Source organism: Gadus chalcogrammus, chromosome 1 (genome assembly GCF_026213295.1).
Source record: "Gadus chalcogrammus isolate NIFS_2021 chromosome 1, NIFS_Gcha_1.0, whole genome shotgun sequence".
Classification (NCBI taxonomy): Eukaryota; Metazoa; Chordata; class Actinopteri; order Gadiformes; family Gadidae; genus Gadus; species Gadus chalcogrammus.
In genome coordinates this window covers 23551854-23571949 of record NC_079412.1, presented here as the reverse complement: position 1 = coordinate 23571949, position 20096 = coordinate 23551854, and the positions used below count along the sequence as shown (strand labels likewise).

General features: G+C 47.4%; 1 protein-coding gene across 1 annotated transcript in view; it reads left to right on the top strand.

Annotated features, from left to right (window-relative positions):
* The window catches only part of nphp4 (nephronophthisis 4), a 150501-nt gene that overhangs the window by 31876 nt on the left and 98529 nt on the right, over positions 1–20096 (top strand). The window contains exons 7-8 of the mRNA XM_056593735.1: positions 15053–15172; positions 15206–15279. Of these exons, the coding sequence (XP_056449710.1) occupies positions 15053–15172; positions 15206–15279 (194 nt within the window). The remainder of the gene's footprint in view (positions 1–15052; positions 15173–15205; positions 15280–20096) is intronic.

Genomic DNA, 20096 nt, shown 5'->3' with positions numbered 1-20096 from the left:
AGAATCATACCCCTAGAGACCCCTGGCCACGTATTAAAAGAGATGTAGCGAGGTACGTCAAAGCTTGTCATGCTTGTCAACGGGCAGGTAAATCCAATGGGTCTATTAAACCTGCGCCGCTACAGCCCATCAACTCTGTGGGCACGCCGTATGAACGCCTGATTATTGATGGTGTGGAACCACCACGAAATTTGGCCGACTACGCGTTTGGATTTTGCCGTAGATTGTTCTTAGCCTGGAAATTAGCTGCTGAACATCGGTGTGACGCGAAAACAAAAAATGTAACGATTGTATGATAGTAAAGCAGTGGCTAGAGCGTTCCGCCCCCCCGGTGGCAAAGTGCTTGCACTGGAGCCCATTCTGGGTTCGCCGATTGGAGCTAAATACTCTGTTCCTTTAACTGTTCTGCGTAAAATCTCTGAGAGTAATTATGTGGTTTCTACTCCTGAGCACAGGAGGAAAAAAACAACACTGTCAGGTTCTCCCCAACAGTCACAGGCTTTCTATTGTGTTATCTCCAACAGTCTGAGTCTTTCTATTGTGTTATCTCCAACAGTCTGAGTCTTTCTAGTGTGTTCTCCCCAACAGTCTGAGTCTTTCTAGTGTGTTATCTCCAACAGACTGAGTCTTTCTATTGTGTTCTCTCCAACAGTCTGAGTCTTTCTATTGTGTTATCTCCAACAGTCTGAGTCTTTCTAGTGTGTTCTCCCCAACAGTCTGAGTCTTTCTAGTGTGTTCTCCCCAACAGTCTGAGTCTTTCTAGTGTGTTATCTCCAACAGACTGAGTCTTTCTATTGTGTTCTCTCCAACAGTCTGAGTCTTTCTATTGTGTTCTCTCAAACAGTCAGAGGCTAGCTCTGAGTTCTGAGTCCAACAGTCACAGGCTTTCTCTGGTTGGTTCCCTCGATACATTCAAAGGCTTTTCTCTCCTATGTTCTCCGTGCTAGAGCGGTAGAATTTCTCTGGTGTTTTCTCTCCAGCGGTGGGGAGGCTTCGAGGGAAGCAAGGAACAGTCGGTACGACAATGCGTTCACTTTCTTTATCGTCCTCATCATATTGTGTGATGGTTTGGATTCCCAGACGCTGAATGTTAGTGGGATCTAGCTCTGGTTTGAATGAGGCTTCTGGAGGTGATAAAAGTGACTTGTATGATGGAAATAAGGAGAGGAATATAATGCACTGCGAATCACCTTTAGGAACTCTGGGAAGATAACAAAAATATCCCTGTTCCTCCTCATTATTCTTCATATGAACTGCATATTGTTATGCAGGGAGTGGGAGTGGCACTCGGTGTGGTGTGAGTGAGTGTATATAATGCATTGAACAAATGAATAGTTATGAATAAACAGATGTTTCTATAATTATCCATCTTAGACTTTTTGGGGTTAACAAGTCCCTGTTTGAATAAAATGTAAATCAGCCCATGTGCTGTTCAACGCAATGGAGAAAGTTTGGGAAGGTTTAACTTAAACTTTAAATTACAACCTGTTCATATATTGTCAATGCACCGATTTATGCATGTAAAATCCTACATGTTTTCCCTTTAAGCCATACATTAGTCCAATATATAAAGGTGCAGCCTACCACAATGTTAATAGTACCGTCCTTCCAAGAAAATGGCCTATTTAACATGTGTTTAATTGAAGACTTTAAGTGAAATCGTAGCAAAAACACTCGGAAAAACACGTTGGGTTTTCGCTTTAACCGTGCGCCAAGTTTTTGCAGATTCCTCAACACTTTGGGTTGGCATTTTTTCGACTCCTTCGCTCCTTCCAGAGTGAGGCGTAACACATCGTTGGTCGTCAGTCGATGAGCTGTCAGCCATTAGACAGCCCCCCCTCACCTTGTAAAAACGAGTTATTCACCTCTGAAAATAGACAATGTGTTATACCCAGCGTGCGTCACTCCGTCACGGCCCCCCAGATGTTGGGGGAGGGGGGGGGGGGGGGGCTGGCGTGGATCCATCTGAACCTGTGATAATCAACCCGCTCCGAGGACCCGGGAGCCACGCGCTCCTCCGGTGGGCGCTGAGGCCTCACCTCAGGGGGTTGTGTCAGGGTGAGCGTGTTCGACGCCCAGCCTAAAGGTATCCGGTTTGATCCCCGGACTCGAGATGTAGAACAATGTGATGGGAGTAAAGATGATAGTCGTATAGTTAACGATGGCGCATATCTCCCCCATTCCCGTTTCAAAGCTGTCGCACCTCAGCTCAGTTCATCTTGTTAGGTAGCCAGCTGTCGTTGCCATTTCCACATCCAAGTTTCACATGCGTTTTATTTACACATACATTTATTACTTTAAATGAAGACCGTGATGGTGGACAGTGTTAGTCACTCAAGATAGTACCATACGTATAAGTAGAAAACTGTCCTCCGTTTCTGCTGACTGTCAATGTATGACAACCTTGACGCCAAAGCGGACTGACAGCTATTCCTGACAGGAACAAAATGATTATCAAGCCAAGCAAGGGCGTAGCAAAGAAACACCCAACTTCTGAAAGTATCACCCCAAACTTTTCCCTTTTCTGCCATTGTAAGGGGAAAGAATGAGACGATCGACTCATTCACACCCGTTGCGTGTTGAGTGACATGTTCCGACCATCATTCCCGCCCCCCTCGCCAACACTCCTCCCCGTCCCTCCCTCCGTCTCCACCACAAGAAGTGAAAGCGTTGTCACACGTTTCTCCAGCTGGGGCTGGAGGAGGGTGGAGTGATCCAGCTACGACTAACTTTCTTCTTCTTCTTCTTCTTCTTCTTCTTCTTCTTCTTCTTCTTCTTCTTCTTCTTCTTCTTCTTCTTCTTCTTCTTCTTCTTCTTCTCTAACTTTGGCTTGCATGACGACATTCTCACGTCTGGGAAGTGTTAATACGCGCAGGAGCCTACTAGCTGGCAGCCTGCTTGCTGGCAGCTTTTAATTAAAGTGTGTGTGTGTGTGTGTGTGTGTGACCTTATTAGAGGTGTGACTACAGCAGGGTCGTCATCAAGCTTTATCGTAAAGTGTTACTGACACCCCGACGTCTGCCGCTAGATCCCTACTGTTGCCAAGACTGTGTGTGTGTCTTTCTGTATGGGTGTTTATCTGTGCGTCTGCGTTTGTGCGTTCTCTCGCAAGACATCTTCTACGTTTGCGTCATGTGACTGCATGAGTGTCTATCGGTGCCTCAGAGTGAATCGCATACGCTCGTGTGAGAGGAAATGGATGCATTTGAAATGATTGCGAGATGGGCAAGAATGCTGTTCTTCTGACGGCAGCATCACAATCCAGCAGTAAGCACGTCTAAATGTAGCCCAATAAGGGTCCATCACACAATAAAACCAACAGACTGATGCAGATATTTCCCTTCAGTATTGAATCCCTGTACATGCACATGCAAAGAAGAGGTTTTCCACGGCAAGCGATGATGGCGTTTCTATCACGGGACTGGGGCGAAAATGGAAGAATAATACAAATATCAAGGGGTCAAGAATAAATTAATCAACTAACGCCCAGAAAGTAATCATTGTGGATGATTTTGTTGGCCTCCGCCATCTTGGAAGTGCGTACCTCTTGCGCCATGTCTTGCCTCCTGCACACTCCACTCCAACCCCTCGCCAAAACCCGACAGTGATTCCAGTATGGGAGGATTCCTCTAACACAGATCCCCTTTTGTGTGAAGGGCAAATCAGGACAATGTCAGGACCTGAATCGATGGGCATTGTACGGTATTCGTATGAGAAAACGATCTTGTGACATTTTGTTGGGCAGGACGGTCTAGAGACACCGGAATATCCTCCCAACCAAATCCACCGAAATATCGCTAAAGCAATATCGGACTATTTGGCACCAAACTTTCCAAATAATAAAATAAGAATTTGGTATCTTTTTGCAGTCTTGTTTTCAATATATTATACAGGCAGCGTCCCTACCGCACGGCAAATTGATGTCATTTCTGTGTGCAATATTGCATCCATGTAGCACAGCTTTATAGTGCACTTACAGAACAATTCTGGAGAGCAATCTGCCACCATGGCTTTACTTTCCTTTTACCCTCTCAACCCTTCTCTAAACTCCCCCAAAAGTTTTGTTGTTGCTGTGCTCTCCTTGTAGACATGACGTCTGTCTGTCCATTAGAACTGGCCTGTTTGCACCTTTGCGAGAGAGAGAGGGAGGGAGGGAGAGAGAGACCCCCCCCCCCAAACGGAACCTGAGGTGCACTAGGCCGCCCCGGGCCAATTTAAGAAAGGTAGGAGAGAAGGAAGAGACAGCGACTACTCTGGAAGCACAACTGCCCCCAACAGATATGCTGGTTAAAAACTTAAAACCACCAAGAGGAGAGTCATTGCACCATTTCTTCACGATTGTGCACATACCAGTTTTTACTGAATTCATTCATTCATTATGGAACTGGTAGGCTGTTCCCTAACCACTGATGGCATACTATTGTCAACTGCTCCTCATTGGAAGTACCTCCATATACTACCGTACTTAGTGAATACATGTCCTCATGGACCAGGTGGGCGTTTGGTGTCTCGCTCAAGGATAGGACCAGGTAGACTATGGACACCAGAATCGAATCCGGGACCTTTTTAGCCTGGGAATCGGACACCCTACCCACTGACAGCGTGTTGTGTTCAACCTTGGGCTTGTAGCGGTTCCTCATTGTAAGGAGCTTGACTTTGTCCTTGAAGGAGGTCGGTGCGTCACCTACGGCCTGTGTGGTATGTGGCCTCCGTGGTGCATGACAACGGTATCTGATCCAACATGGATGACCTCAGAGAGAATTGTCCTTTCCTGCCTTGGAAGGCGCAGAATCTGTGGAATCAGATAGGATGAGGGGGTGGCCTCAATGGTTTTATTCAAACCTGGGATAATGGGTGGGCTATTTCTGGATGAATAAGCAAGGCTTGGAGATGTGCTTACTTGGCAGAACTGTTATTTTTAAGGAAATCGTATTGAATAAAGTTATCTCGTGTTAGGACGAGTATTTGACGTTCTTATCATGAAATTATCGCAAACTGTCGATTTCTTGTACATCTTAGTGAGCTGTCTGGCCTCTCATTGCCTGAGGAAAATAATTGAATTTAACTTGGGAAATAAAAATGGAAAGTCAGTGAATAAATAGTAAAATGAACAGCGTTCATGAAACTGAATATATATTATCTGTTATCTTGTTTTCAGATGAACGCGTGTGAAGCCATTTTTCTGATGGGTTTATCAGTTGTTTATGCTACTTTTATCATTTGTTTCTGTTTATGTAGTTGTCCATCAACCTTTGAGTGTGGAAGCTAGGTTATTATTGACATAATACGAATAACAAATTTTCCCTCACAATTCTGCTGAGATAAATTTTGCTGTATGATCAAACAATATCAGTGAGCAAACACACACCAAGCATCAGAGCTATAGGCTCCGAATATAGGCACTCATAAATATTTTTTGATCATTGTGTGGGTCTAGCAAAAGTTAGCTGAGGCCGATATATAGAAGAGAAAATAACATTACATTAAGGCTGGACCCCCGCAGACCTGAAAAACCACCATCTTTGTATAAATATTCAACTAGATATCACCCCTAAGGAACCTTGCTATCATAAACAATCAATACTTGCCTCTAAATCAGCATTTCATGTGATTTTTCTGAATCCCACGCAGCAATTATATCTTAGACGATGGGAGGGGTGTTCATGAACCAATTTTGCTGTACTGTTTTTATGCGGTTGATCCGGTGAACCCTACCATGTGACGTAAACAATGTCTGGGCTGTAATTGACACATTCTCTGTTTACCGCCGCGGCGAATCAATACAGTGTTGGCAGCCTTCACAGCTTGACTCGCAGGGAGGATATAATGGGTGGGGAGGAGTAGAGGAAATAAATCAATAATTGGCTTCCGCTGACTAATTGGCGTCTTGTAAAACTAATCAACCCACACCCGCATCGTGTGTCCCTGCCGGGCTCAACTTTGAACTCGGACCGAGCGTCTCTGACGCCTAGACATCTAAACCCCTCTCTCACCTTACACAAGGAGTTGGGAAAGTTTAAGCTTCTGTTGCGTTATTGCGGCTGAGGCAGTTTCTTCCGTTTCACTGAAAAAACGAAATAAATTCCCTGTCGGTGCCATATGACGCTTTTATTTAGAAAGTGGTCGTTAATGAGCGTGTCTCGGTCGAAGGAAAGCGCGTTGGGGCGTAACAGGACGAGGTACATACTGTACCAGGGTACAGTATGTTTGACTGGATGGTTCTTTGGCTGCGGTGCGTGGGAGTGTTTTTAGCGCTGGCTGAGTGAGCGCGGTGCCAGTGTAAATCTGTTAAGGCGAGGGGCAGTAGGAGGAGGATGAGTGCTGCATGCTAATGCCGCGCTTTCCTTTCAACAGATGACTCACCCGCAACGCGCACGCACGCACGCACGCACGCGCACACACACACACACATAGACACAGACACACACAGACACAGACACACACGCAAGCGTGCATGCAGGCACACATACACACAAATTGACACACATGAACACAAGCACACGCACGCGAGGACACGCACACGCCAACGGGGACACACACACACACACACACACACACACACACACACACACACACACACACACACACACACACACACACACACACACACACCTGTAAATGGACAGAAACACATGTATAAATGGACGGACACGCATACACACTCAATCTAATAAACAGCCACACACGCATACATGCGCACACACAGAGGCCTCACATGCGCACAGCCAGCGGCCACACACACAGCCCACACCTGGTTCCCGATGAGCTGTTCCTTTGTTCCCTACTAGGCAAAGTGAGTGTCTTCCCTCCCGGAGAAACAGGTAAGAGCAACCCTCCGCCAATCCCCTGCCAGCATGCCCAACCAGCATAATGTCGTCAGCGCAGACTATGAAAGGTAATTAGTCACCGAGTCACGGGAGCAATTCAATTATTTATCTTATTATACATCTCCTTTGGGCCCCTTGCGTTAAGCCCCGGCGACCGCGGTATCCCATGCCAACGCGGAGGGGCTCCGACCCCTTCACCACGGCCCGATTCGCCGCGGCCGTGTCCCACTTTCCCGTCAGCCTCACTGCCGCGTTCTTTTCGACGCGTCTTTATTCGACACTTGTCATGGGGTGCTGCGTTGGCGTGTTTTGAAGGAGTGCCTCGCACCACAAGATATGATTGGACACGCAGTTGTAATCATTAACCCAAGCAGACGGCACGGAGAGGGTAAGTGGCTACGTTTGAAGCGTCTTTGGTTCATGCAAACAATGTATGGGTGTGTGCACGTTTGGCACCTGTGTTAGTCCTATCCCTGACTGGAAGGAAATGGTCTCCTTACTCCAGAGGGCTTTGGGGGAGGCTTAACATAAATATCTGTACGGTCACATTTGGGACCATGTCTAAGGCAGCACACTTAACCCTTACCTAAATGTAACCATCTGAAAGGTCACACTTAAGGCCATTTCTAAGCTAACACACTTAACCACATAACCATCTCCAAGTAAAACACTACGACCATGTCTAAGATGAGACACTTAGCCCTTTCCTAAGTGAAACAATTTCTCATGCACACAATAACTCCCACACTTGTTACTCCAAGTAGTGCTACTTGTAAATCCAATGGAAGGATTCTGATGGCGGTGGGCATGGATGAGGATTAAGCTCCAGAGTTCTCTGTGTATCTTTAATCTTTCCATTATTCCATTTGCTCTTTTCTTTTTATCGTTTTTCACTTTTTCATTCACATCCCAAGTTGGCCGGGATACCAAAAAAATGCGGTGTCACGTAAGAAAATCGGTTCCTTCTGCGTGCCGCTGCTCAGGTGCATCTTAGGTAACGCTTCTCGTAGGTGTCTCGGGGACACACACACTCAACAATGATTATTGTTGAGCCGTTTGAAACACAAATGCATTGGCTCTATTTATACATATATATTTATATGTGTCTCTCAGTTTTGCTTTCTGAGGAGAGGAGAATTATTTGAGAGTTATCTCAGACACGCCGGAGAGCACTTTGCGGGTGTGCTTTGATTTCAAAGGCGCACGGTCTTGTTTTCGCCTGCAGGGACTGCAGACACATTAGAAATGTGGGTTGTTGTGTTTTTTCTTTGGCAGCACAAGTGGCTCTCCTCTTGGGCTCCTGAGGCCCAGTGTGTCTGTGGGGAAAATAAAGTCTACTTATTCCTTACTCTTAACTCTGCAGACACGCAGTGGAGCTAGGAGCCCCACTAGACAATAGCAGCAACACCACAGCTTGCTAAAAAGGGGATATCATGTATTATTTATCCATATATACATACCTTGTTTGTCTTCCGAGGTGCACTACATTTTAGCCTCCGTTGGCTATAATACAAAACCTTCCGCTTATACTGATAGTGTTTAGAAGTATGTCCCCCCCCCATCTTCAGTACCTTGGAGCAGTTACTATAATCGGAAGACCACCACCACTTCCAAAATTGTCATCATAACCTCCTCCACCATCATCGCCACTATCACCACCACCACCACCACTCCAACTATTATCATCACCAACACGATCACCTCCAGCATTATTACCACCATCCCCACCACCATCGCCTCCTCCACCACCATAGCCACCCCCCACACCACTAACACCACCACCACCGCCACTCCAACTCCCACTATTAGCATCCCCGACAGGATCACCTCCAGCCTTATTACCACCGACCCCACCACCATCATCACCGAACGCATGCATCCTACCGTACCGTCCTACCAACAACACCACAACCCCATATTCCACAGCCTCTCTCCTGAAAACAAACAGACAACGCCCCTCCTATTGTTTACATTATCATCTGGGCTTGGGAATGAACTGCCTCCCAATGAGTTATCTTCTCCCCGCTCTCTCGCTTTCCTCTTTCTGCATCGTTTTAATGGGAGGTAGTGGCCGTGGAGGATTAGATCACTTCAGAGTTCACGCTGCGTTCTGGTGAGGTGAACCGTCATCAGAGCGTGTGTACGTAGCCTCAGTGTCCCTCAGCTGTCTGATCTTTGCAACATGATGACCATGGCGTTAGTAGGGAGACTTCATCAACATCGCAGACAGACAGACAGACAGACAGACAGACAGACAGACAGACAGACAGACAGACAGACAGACAGACAGACAGACAGACAGACAGACAGACAGACAGACAGACAGACAGACAGACAGACAGACAGACAGACAGACAGACAGACAGACAGACAGACAGACAGACAGAGTTGTGTGTTTGTGTGTGGAGGTTGTCTGTGGGGTAGGGGCGCTGTGTGTGTTTGTGTGCGTGTAATGGTGGTTTTGATAGGTGTGTCCGTGTGTGTGTGTGTGTCACCACAATACATCGATGGTGACACGAACCCGCCAGAGAGTAGCGGACTGAAAAAGCAAGCCTTGGCATTGGTAATAATTGGTAATTGAATGCCGTCATCTGAATCCACATATCACAATAGGACATGTGTCCACGCTTCACCGTAAGAATACGGGCGTAATGTTTTGTCGCCCGGTCAAGGATGTCATTTTCATGTAAAAAAGAAATCGGATCGGGCTGGTCATGCCTCCCACTTGTTCCAGGAGGGAGGGTGGTTCCACTATCACCTGAACACAAATCACAGAGACGGCCCGCTCTGGGTGGGCTCGGCAGGCCGGACCCGCTCCCATGTTGCCGCTCGCATGAATAATTCAGAATGTCAATTACTGTGTGATCAAGGCCCAAGATGCGTACGGGGGTTGCAGTCCGTGCGCTGTTTGGATCACATGCGTGCCCTCAGGGCCTTTGGGATGGAGTATGCCACGCGTGCATCGTCATGGCAACCGGTGGGCATTAGTCCGAGTGGTCGGATGAATGGCGATGGCAGGTGTGATGCAACCGACCTCGGAGCCCATCTGCGTGCCTCTTTCTGCAGCTGGTCCCAGCACATGTATATCTGGAAGTGTGTTTGTGTGTGTGTGTCTCTTAAGTTATGTATGGGTCTATAAGGATATATATATGTGTGTGTGTGTTTGTGTGTGTGTGTGTTTGAGAGAGTGAGAGCAGAGAGAGAAAGTGGGCAAGGAGCGCAAACGGAAGTTAGCAGGGGCAATGGATCCGGGTGGGGGGAGGGAGAGAGAGAGGGAGAGAGAGAGAGGGGGAGAGAGGGAGAGAGGGAGAGAGAGAATCACTGAGTGGGAGAGAATGACAGAGAGGGGAGGAGCTCATCACTTAGACAAGTCCCGCTTCTGTGACACAGGAAATGGAAGTATAATTTAACTCGGCGGCCATTTCATTGTTCTCTCTAAGCTCCTTAGCTCTAAAATATTCATATTATAGCTGAGGGAGCCTGGAGCCTGTGACGGCAGCAGACGCCAGTGATGGGGGGGGGGGGGGGGGGGGGGGGGGGGGGGGGAGGGAGGGGGGGGGGGAGGGAGGGATGAATCCCTGATGGAACGGCACCTAATAGATCGGAAATGAATATCCCAAAGTCAAGCCGACACGTTATGATGTGCGTAATCTGGTTCGCTCTGCGTTATCTAGTACAGCGCTCAAAGTTCTGCCATTTCTCATATGGAACATGGAAAGCCAATGAGAGCAACCGACTCTTTGGTTAGATCGTTTACATACCGCCAACCCCCGGCCAATCAGACGCCAGCTGAAGGCGCTCAAGTTCATTCGAGGGAACACGATATGAGGACATACGTACGTTCTCCTTCTGTTGTTCTGCCTCCCTCTACCCCCACAGCCTCGCTTCCCCGCAACTCTTAATTACGACCTGTCTGCATTTTTTCTTTGCCATGGAACTGTACGAAACAGCCCGATTTCAAACCGCTACGTTTTCATAGTGGTAGCGGCGGGACGCCTGCAAGACGCATCCGAACAGAACAGAGGCGATAAAAAAAGAAAGATAATTGAATGGAGCCGGAGCTAATGCGATTCCGCTGAGAAAGGCAGGAGTTACGCAACCCTCCCTAAGCCAGGCGATGTGTCTGCGTGACAGATATATGTGGCCCACGCGCGCTCCCCTCCTATAGCTTAGCACCAGCGCTCAACTCCTCACGGCGTGACATGAAATGAACGCCCTATGGATGCTGCCCTCTGGGTTTTAATTATGTAAAAAAAACAGGCCAAAAAAAAAAGGAGGCAAAACTTTTTCCTTGTGTCTCGCAGTCCCCCCCCCCCGGAACACACTCTTTCTCACTCTCTCTCTCTTTGTTATCTCTTTCTCTCTGGTCTCTCTCTCTGTCTCTCTCTCTCTCTCTCTCTCTCTCTCTCTCTCTCTCTGGTCTCTCTCTCTGGTCTCCAGCGGAGTCTGCTTTAGGGAGGAAGTGATGTTTGTGGGTGGGGAGGGAGGGAGGGAGGGAGGAAAGGAAGGAGGGATAGATGGAAGGAGGGAGGGATGAAGTGAAGTGAAGTGTGGGTGATGTTGGGAGGGGGGGGACGAAGTGAGGGGTGGCACTGATCCCTTAACTGTCGAGAAAAGGGATGTAATGGAGAGAGAGAAAGATGTAGAGAGAGATGTAATGGAGAGAGAGAGAGAGAGAGAGAGAGAGAAGATGGAGAGAGAGATGTAATGGAGAGAGAGAGAGAGAAAGATGGAGAGAGATGTAATGGAGCAGGATGATGGCGAACGGTGTTACAAATATTAACCCAGAAGAATACGGCGTCGGTGTATGTGGGCCAGGCGATGGGAACCCAGGCGATGGGAACCCAGGCGGGCCCAGGCGCTGCTAGCTGCTCGGCGCCGCCTGCCTGTGAGCAGCCAGCGCTCAATTGATATGCTAATTGGAGAGAGAAGCTGTGGGTGGATATCGAGACGGTCTTAAAACGACACACGTGGACATGGGGGAGGGAGGGAGGGAGGGAGAAAGAGAGCTCACAAGGGAGGGAGGGAGAGGCAGGGAGAGAGAGGGAGAGAGAGAGAGGGAGGGAGGGGAGGGAGGGAGGGAGGGAGGGAGGGAGAAAGAGAGCTCACGAGAGAGAGAGAGAGAGAGAGAGAGAGAGAGAGAGAGAGAGAGAGAGAGAGAGAGAGACAGTGGGGGGGGGGGGGGGGGGAGGAGAGAGAGAGAGAGAGAGCCCCAGTGGGGGGGGGGGGGGGGGAGGAGAGAGAGTGAGAGTGAGAGTGAGAGAGAGAGAGAGAGAGAGGGGAATAAGGCTTAGAGGAGAGAAAGGGACGAGAGTGAGACAAATTGGAATGGGTACGGGAGCGTTCGCTCGGTACAGTCAATTACAGAGCAATCTGACGAAAACTTGTGGATATCTGCGAAAAATAAAGACTTTGTTTCCTGTTTAGACTTGTGCATCGCCTGCTTGCTTGATTTACATATTAATTTCACACAGCGACTAATAACGACTTGCTCCAAACCGTGACACTGTTATTATTACGCTTTTTTCGGGGGTAAAAAACAAGTGGTCCCCAGAAATGTAATTTGCAATAATTATTTGGGTTATTACTTAATTAGGTTGTGCATAGATAATGCATTAGCATGGTTAATTTACACTATAATGGAAACAAACAAAAAGGGTACAAGGAAATTAATTAGAATATGTTGTGTTCTTGTGTGTTTCTGATGTTGGGTACTCTTGGATAATTATCAAATAATCTTTTTCAGAACACATCAATATCAATGTGTACATTGATATTATTAAGATTTAGGACTTGCATCATGATGGAGAATGTGAGACATGTCTTGAGAGGCTGATAAGACCAACTGACTCTAGCTGCCACTGGCCTACTCGGCTCTGGCAGACCGCCCCAGAGTAGAGAGGTCCCTACCACAAAACTCTCTGTCTGCTCTCATTTAGCCAGCCTGGGCCTTGATACAGACAGCAGAGCCCTGTCAAAGTCCCCTATAGGGTTAGTTACTGTACGGGACCCAGGGAGACGTTATTTTTAGATCCTAGACAGGATATTCCAGTGTATCAGGACAGATACCAAAAAAGTACATCTGGAAAAAACTAACGATCCACAGAGAGTTATGATGCTACATTATTGATGCTGCATAATATTGACCGCACAACCATAGACACTTGTGTGCGATGATCAATGACCATGATACACGTGTCTGAAGAGAGAAGGGTTAAGTAGACGCATGAAGTAGACAGCGATATCTTCCTCTCAAGAGTCTGTAATCCAGGTAGATAGACAGTAGCTCTGTGATTGTGATACTACAACAAAAAAGACAAGAGAACAGTCAATCATTTAATTGTTTCATAGATTCACTTATTTAATAGGCCTTTTATATATTCTCCCATATGTTACAATTAATTTTAAGCTGATCTGATGAAGAGGCGTCCTCTTCTGTCCGTTGCCTTTGTGAGCAATTGTTATGACAAGGTGTCATGGCGTCGTCCTACTTACACCGTCATAAGCCACAAGCGACGAGTTTTAAGGTCTGACATCTGTTTCTTCGCCTGTACTACTATAATCCAACGATATATATTAAAGTGCTGACATGTGTTTGTGTGATGGACCGACCTTTAACAACAGTTCCAACTGCGGCCTCAAAACATCAGTCTATGATATAATAAAAAAAGTCAACTGATCCCGGTGAGTCTTACCCTGCGTTCACACCAAAAGATGCATTTGCTGCCCGAACGCGTTGACGCCTGAGTTTTGCGGCGCGTCAAATCAAGTTTTGTTTCTCGTCAAAAGTTGAAATATTTCAACTCGAGCAGCATTTGACGCGCCGCAAAATACGTGAACGCGCCCTTCGCCCGTGCCCGGCAGCGGGCACGGGCATGCCGCGCCGCAAATCAGATTTTGACGCGCCGCAAATCAAGTTTTGCTGCCCGTTTTCTCGGCAGCAAATGCTGCGGCAGCAAAGCAGCAACGCGTCTCTACATTCACTTTGAATGGGATCACGACGCGCTGCAACTTTTTGCATCTTTTGGTGTGAACGCAGGGTTAGGGAGTCCCGCATTACTTAACAAATTAATTAATATTATTATTCACCTTGCGCTCATCATGGTTCTCAATGATGGCTGAGAACCACCATTGATTGATACAAAATGTCCAGGAAGTGAATAAGGCCAATTACACCTGCAGTCAATGTGTACAATTTGTAGACGAGAAGCTCACAATGAAACCAAAATATTAAATGAACCTCTTTGGTCTCTGTGGGCCAGTGTTTGTGGCAGCTTATCTCTGTAGGGATAGTGGATCTAATATGTTGAGCTCCGAGCCTTCTGCCCTCAGCATCCAGGGTATTAGCAGCGCTTGGTTAAAAGTCTTCTTGAAGGCACGCGACCAGAGGCTGGTACGAGAAGATAACGTCTGCACTCTTAAGACAGGCAGGGCTGGATCCCGTGCACAGCGTTATGTAATGTTGAAGGCGTTAGATAAGAGAACGAGAGCCTGCCGGAAAGCGTGGCCAGAGATATCCTATTTGGGCTTGGCCTTTTGGTTATGACTTCATGGATTTGACAAACATCTCGGCCTGGTTTCTTCTCCATCCTTTTGGGAGGGGTGGGGGGTGGGTGCTGGGTGGCCTTGGTGCTTCGACGCAGAGCCCAACACCCTAAGTTTAAAACGGTCATTGCCAATAACCGTTTTAAACGAAAGCGGCGTAACTCATTGCAACAGTGAATAATTTCACAGAATGAACGAGAAGCAGAATGTGAACTTGGGGGACCGGGATCGTCTCACGAGGCGACTCTGTCACGCTCGTCCTCCTGAATGGCTGCCTTCGTTCCGCCCGCACATCTAGTCTCTGTGACGCGGGCCTGGCTCTCCTCGCCCACAACATGCGCACGGAGGGAAGTGTGCATCGAGATCTGTTCTTCATGCGCGTCATGCTCTCATAAGACTCACATGCAGCTCCTGGCTGGGAGTCAAACAGCTGGTAACACTGATAGAATAAGGGTACATTAATGAACCGTTAATTAACAATGGGTTACACAGTTGTAAGGATTGACTGACAACTACTCACAGTTAATTCAAAGTTAAATCATGGTGTTGATTATGTAGAAATAGGGTTTTGGGCAACCCTAACTCTGACCCTAACCCCTATGCTAATGTTACCTAAGAATGCATATTAATGCATCAACTAATGTGAAGGAATGGTTAATGAATGTACCCCCCCCCCACAGGCCGGGGTGGAGGGCCCGACGCGGCCCGGCGTGGTGGTCCAGGAGAGGAGGCTCCACGTGGGGGTCCACAACGGCTGGGGCTTCCTGGAGGAACCCCAGGTGGTGCTGCTGGAGCTCCAGGTGCCACCCGGAGGAGGAGGAGGAGGAGGAGGAGGAGGAGGAGGAGGAGGAGGAGGCAAAGGCCGGGGAGACGGCACCGCCAAGCAGGCTACGCTGACCAAAGACAGGTGGGTTCATAAGTCAGTGGACAGTGACTGAAGTCGTGGGCCCTGAAAGCTGAAGGGTTTCAAAGCCCTAAAGTCCAGCCCATCGTCAATGCTAACCCTGGCAAACTACTAAAAAGTCCACTATTGGCATTTTTTCAACCGACATACCAGCACAGCTCGCCCAGGCCAAGCCCTTTATGTGTCCTGTGGAGAAGTATGTCACTGCAGTTTCACGAATGTGTGCAATGACGACCCACCCACATTGAAGAGGTGCTTCATTCTAGATGGAAATACGACGTGCCTGGAACAAAGCCAAGTTGTACCACGCTAAGTCGTGGCGAGTAGCGCTTGTTCTTTCGGTTGAAAAAAGGCCATAAGAGCCCAGGTTTTCCAGGAGCCCGTGTCAGTTCAGAACAGAGGTGTACAAGCGGCTGATGGGTGGTAGTAGATGGTGTACAGGAAGCAGGTGGCGGCGCCGGGGAAAACCACTACAGTAGGCTGTTCATTCAGCCCGGGAAAGGTGCATCAGCTGTCAGACGAAAAAACAAATGTTTAAACAAAGACGGCGTCGTGTTGGCGAGGTTGTATGGCGTGCCTGTTATTATGATGTTGCATCATCTGCTCCGGGGCGCTTTAAATGATAGATGAGGCCCGGCGGGCGCGCTCGGTCTGTTCTGTCTCCCTCTCTCTTTGTGCATCATCTCACACCTCGCAGCTCTCGCTCGCTCGCTGTGCAGCCTGGCCCCTCCTCCTTCAGCTAACCCCCAGCCAAGCACCTGCCTGTTACCACCGCCCCGCAGCACAGAGACTGGGGGAAACTGCTCTATCAGATGAGGGTCGGATTGCTCTCGGAGAGGGAAACACTGTTTTCAGAACAGGTGCAGATTTAGCACCAAGAGCGTCATGGGGAGCGGACGGCTGGCTTGAACACGCAACACCTTATCATTAAAAACAACAACAACAATACCATGACAGATCCACCCACTCTACCAATAACACAACTACTAATACGACCACCAATACAAGAATCACAACTACCAATTCTACCAATAACAAAACTACAACTACCAATACCAATAACAAAACAACAACTACTAATAACGAAACCACAACTACCAATAACGAAACCACAACTACCAATAACGAAAACCACAACTATCAATAGTACCAATAAAAAATAAAAAAAACACCTACCACTAACGAAACCACAACTACCATAACGAAACCACAACTACCAATAACGAAACCACAACTATCAATAGTACCAATGCCAATAACAAAACAACTTCCAATAAGGAAACCACAACCACCAATAACGAAACCACAACTACCAATAACGAAACCACAACTACCAATAACGAAACCACAACTACCAATAACGAAACCACAACTATCAATAGTACCAATGCCAATAACAAAACAACTTCCAATAAGGAAACCACAACCACCAATAACGAAACCACAACTACCAATAACGAAACCACAACTACCAATAACGAAACCACAACTACCAATAACGAAACCACAACTACCAATACTACCAAAACCAATAGAAAATCCAAACCACAACGGTTACCATAAACATACCATAAACAATACCACCACTCCCAATTCTTCCAATGCCAACACTATCAATACACGTAAGCAATGATACTAAAACAAATAACAATGCCTCCAAAACAACCAAAACGACATATCTTCACATAATTTTTTAATATTTGCTTACTTGCTTGCTAACTTAAAAATGGAATCCGTAATGCTATGCTTTATGCATATACTAAGCACTGAGAGTTTCTGAATATTTTTTGACTGAGTCACATCATGCATATTTGATAAAGAGCAACAGACAACAAAAACTTGTTTTAAACGGTGTAAACCATATTCGATCAAACATGATACATAATTTACAAAGATGGCGTACTCCTTCGCCCACAACCAATTAAGTATTTATATGAAAAATCACACACTGTTTTTCCTAAACGATCGCAATAACGGCTCAATTCAAGCATAATCTTCATCCGTGGTGGTGGTGTTGAGGGGATCAATCCACCACACACAACCAACTCATTCTATGCACTCGGTGGGGATTTGTCGGGTAAAAGCAGGAGATGAACTTTTAACAGCTCAACGGCGCTCTTTAAAAATAAATGACCCGCCCTCTTGTGCACGGTGTTTACACGCGGCTTACCGTCGACCTTGCCACCATAACCAGAGCACTCTGACATCACCCTCTGCTCTACACAGCCCACCCTCAAGGGTCACTAAGCGCCGTCGTTGGTAGCTGCCGCGTGACCTCCGACCCCCTGCCGTCTGTACTCGTAAGCGCTGATCCCCCCCCCCCTTCCACAACATCATGGTGTTATAGGTCCCAGGGGTCTCTTCTTGTTTTATAGCCAATCAGAGATATGCCTCATAATGCCCACCCTGGGCTTGTGTGTGTGTCATGTGTATATGGGTGGGTGTGTCGTATGTGTGTGTATCTATATATATGTGTCTGTATGTGTATGCGTCAGATAAGTGTGTGTGTGTGTTTGTGTGTCGGTGTCAGTGGGAGGCATGGGGTTCTTCGGGCGGTGGCGGGTCACCCTTGCACCTTCCCAGGGAAATAAGATCCCTCCCTTGTCGATCTTCCGTGCCAACGTCCCCCTCGCTCCAAGCCCCCCGATCGGAGGGCTTAGCAGCGTCTGAGAGCAGCGTGGTGCAGGCAGCACAGCCTCCCCTGGGCATGTTTCAGCCCTGTTGGAACGATAGAGACTCAGAAGCCTCCTTGACGTGGTGTCAATGCTGGCTTCTCGTGGGTTTAACCAGCACCAGAGTCAGCTCCCCGTACATCAACGAGGAGCGGCACCAAACAGACAGCTGGTCCAGCTACACTCGCTCTTGCCCTCTCCTTTTCACACAGGTTCAAATGCATATGATCGTGGTTCTACCTGTGAGACTACCTTCTTTTCTCGGATTCAGTCATATTATCTTAAAGCCAAACTTTTCGGGGGAGACGGGACGGAACCAAATACTTCATGGGGCGGAGTTGCGCCTTAATTTCTGTTTTCTGATGTTCCCACGAAGAAAAACTCAATCCCTCGAGTGGATGAGACTTTCAGAAGGGGATTTATATTTCTCGTACAGTCTACACTAGGTTGATTTAAAGCCATTACGGATACTTCTTTTTGGAATGCTTCTGGACAAATTTGTGTTCACCAACTACCCTGCTCACAGATCCCCTGCCTCCTGCGACAGGGTTGGCCGGAAAAAAGCAAGTTGCGATAGAAAGTAAAAAGTCCTGTTCCCCAACAAAGCCTCCCTTTGGCCTTTGACAGAATTGATTCCATATTGTTCCTTCCGTCGCCCCCTTCTTGAACCCTATTCCAGTGAGTTCACGTCAGGGCCCATAGCTGAGATCTTTTGTGCTCTTAATGGAGCGACCAATCACTAAAACCAAACAACTTGACAGCACCAAACACAGGTTATTGCCATCGCTGTTTGCTATTGGCTCGGATCAGTGCCCCGTAGCTACAAATGCAATAACCAGTATGTCACCAGAGACGGCTCTCCCCCTGCCGGGACTCTCTTATTGGCGCTACTCTGTTACATGGGAGGGGGTTTGCCAAACCTGCCAGAGCAGCAGTGAGGCATGGCACTCAGGCTGCAATGTAATCTAATTGTTTAATTTCCGCAGTTGCTTGAAGGAGCAGTCTAATGGATGTTGTAATGGCCATATCAAACTATGAGTGGCCAGGGTGGGCGTACCAACACACTAGTGATCCTACATCACTAGTAGCACATGTATGGTAATTACATATGTGATTATGTGGGTGTTTTAACAAGGGAAAATGTTCTACTACTCAATTAGCTTATGATGCCAAACTTTAATTATTGTTTAGATAACAGATAGCATTACAATGCCGGCAGTTGGTTCGACAGCTGTTTGTCACTGGCGTAAAAAACAACAACAACAGGACAAAGACAGCAAAGCTAATCTAAAGGTCCTAGCATACAGACACATAAATAGTTGAGTGTGTTTTTTCTCCTTCTTCTTCTTCCCTTCGATTGATCGTGGAGGAGCTATCTGGCTGGCGCCCGCCTTGGTGTTTATTCGGGAGAGATAGCAAAACAAATCTTAAGTGTTCTGCCTGTTGCACTCTCTCCAGGGAGGCTGTGAAAACTCATCCAAACAAAGAGACTCTTTGCCAAACTGCTCGCTGCTCCACCACCACCATCCGATTCCGCCAGCAACGGCACCATCCACCCCCGTCAACATCACTACCGACAACACCGTCATCATTACCTCCATCATCATTAACATCATCATCATCATTTAGCACAACCAACTCCATCATAATCATCCTCACCCCCACCACCACATCCCCCTTCCATTCCTCCTTGTTTGTGAACATCTTAGCAGCCGTGCAGGAGAGGAGGGTGGGTTCTTCTGGTTACCGTAGCTGAGTTTTCTGAACCCAGTGGTGGGAGGGACTAATTGAAGCTCCTTAGGGGTCATTCCAAGGCGTTGCCTTAGCAAGCACACAGTCTTTGGTTGTTTGGTTGTCAATTGATCAGTTGACTTGTACTTCTGCAAAAGATTAAAACCAAAACATGGCAATGACCCGCTGCACTTTGATTGGACTTGTTTGAAATCCAATTTGTCCTAACTCTTGTTGTTTACCATTATTCGTTAATCTCCTGTCCTCCCTCTGTTGTTGTGCTGCCTCTTATCTCTCGCCCTCGCCCGTTTTCGCTCTCTCGCTCTCTCTCACTCTCTCTCGCTCTCTCTCACTTTTTCTCTCTCTCGCTCCTTCTGTTTTTGGCTGTCTGCCCTGTAAATGCTCTCTTGCCTAGTT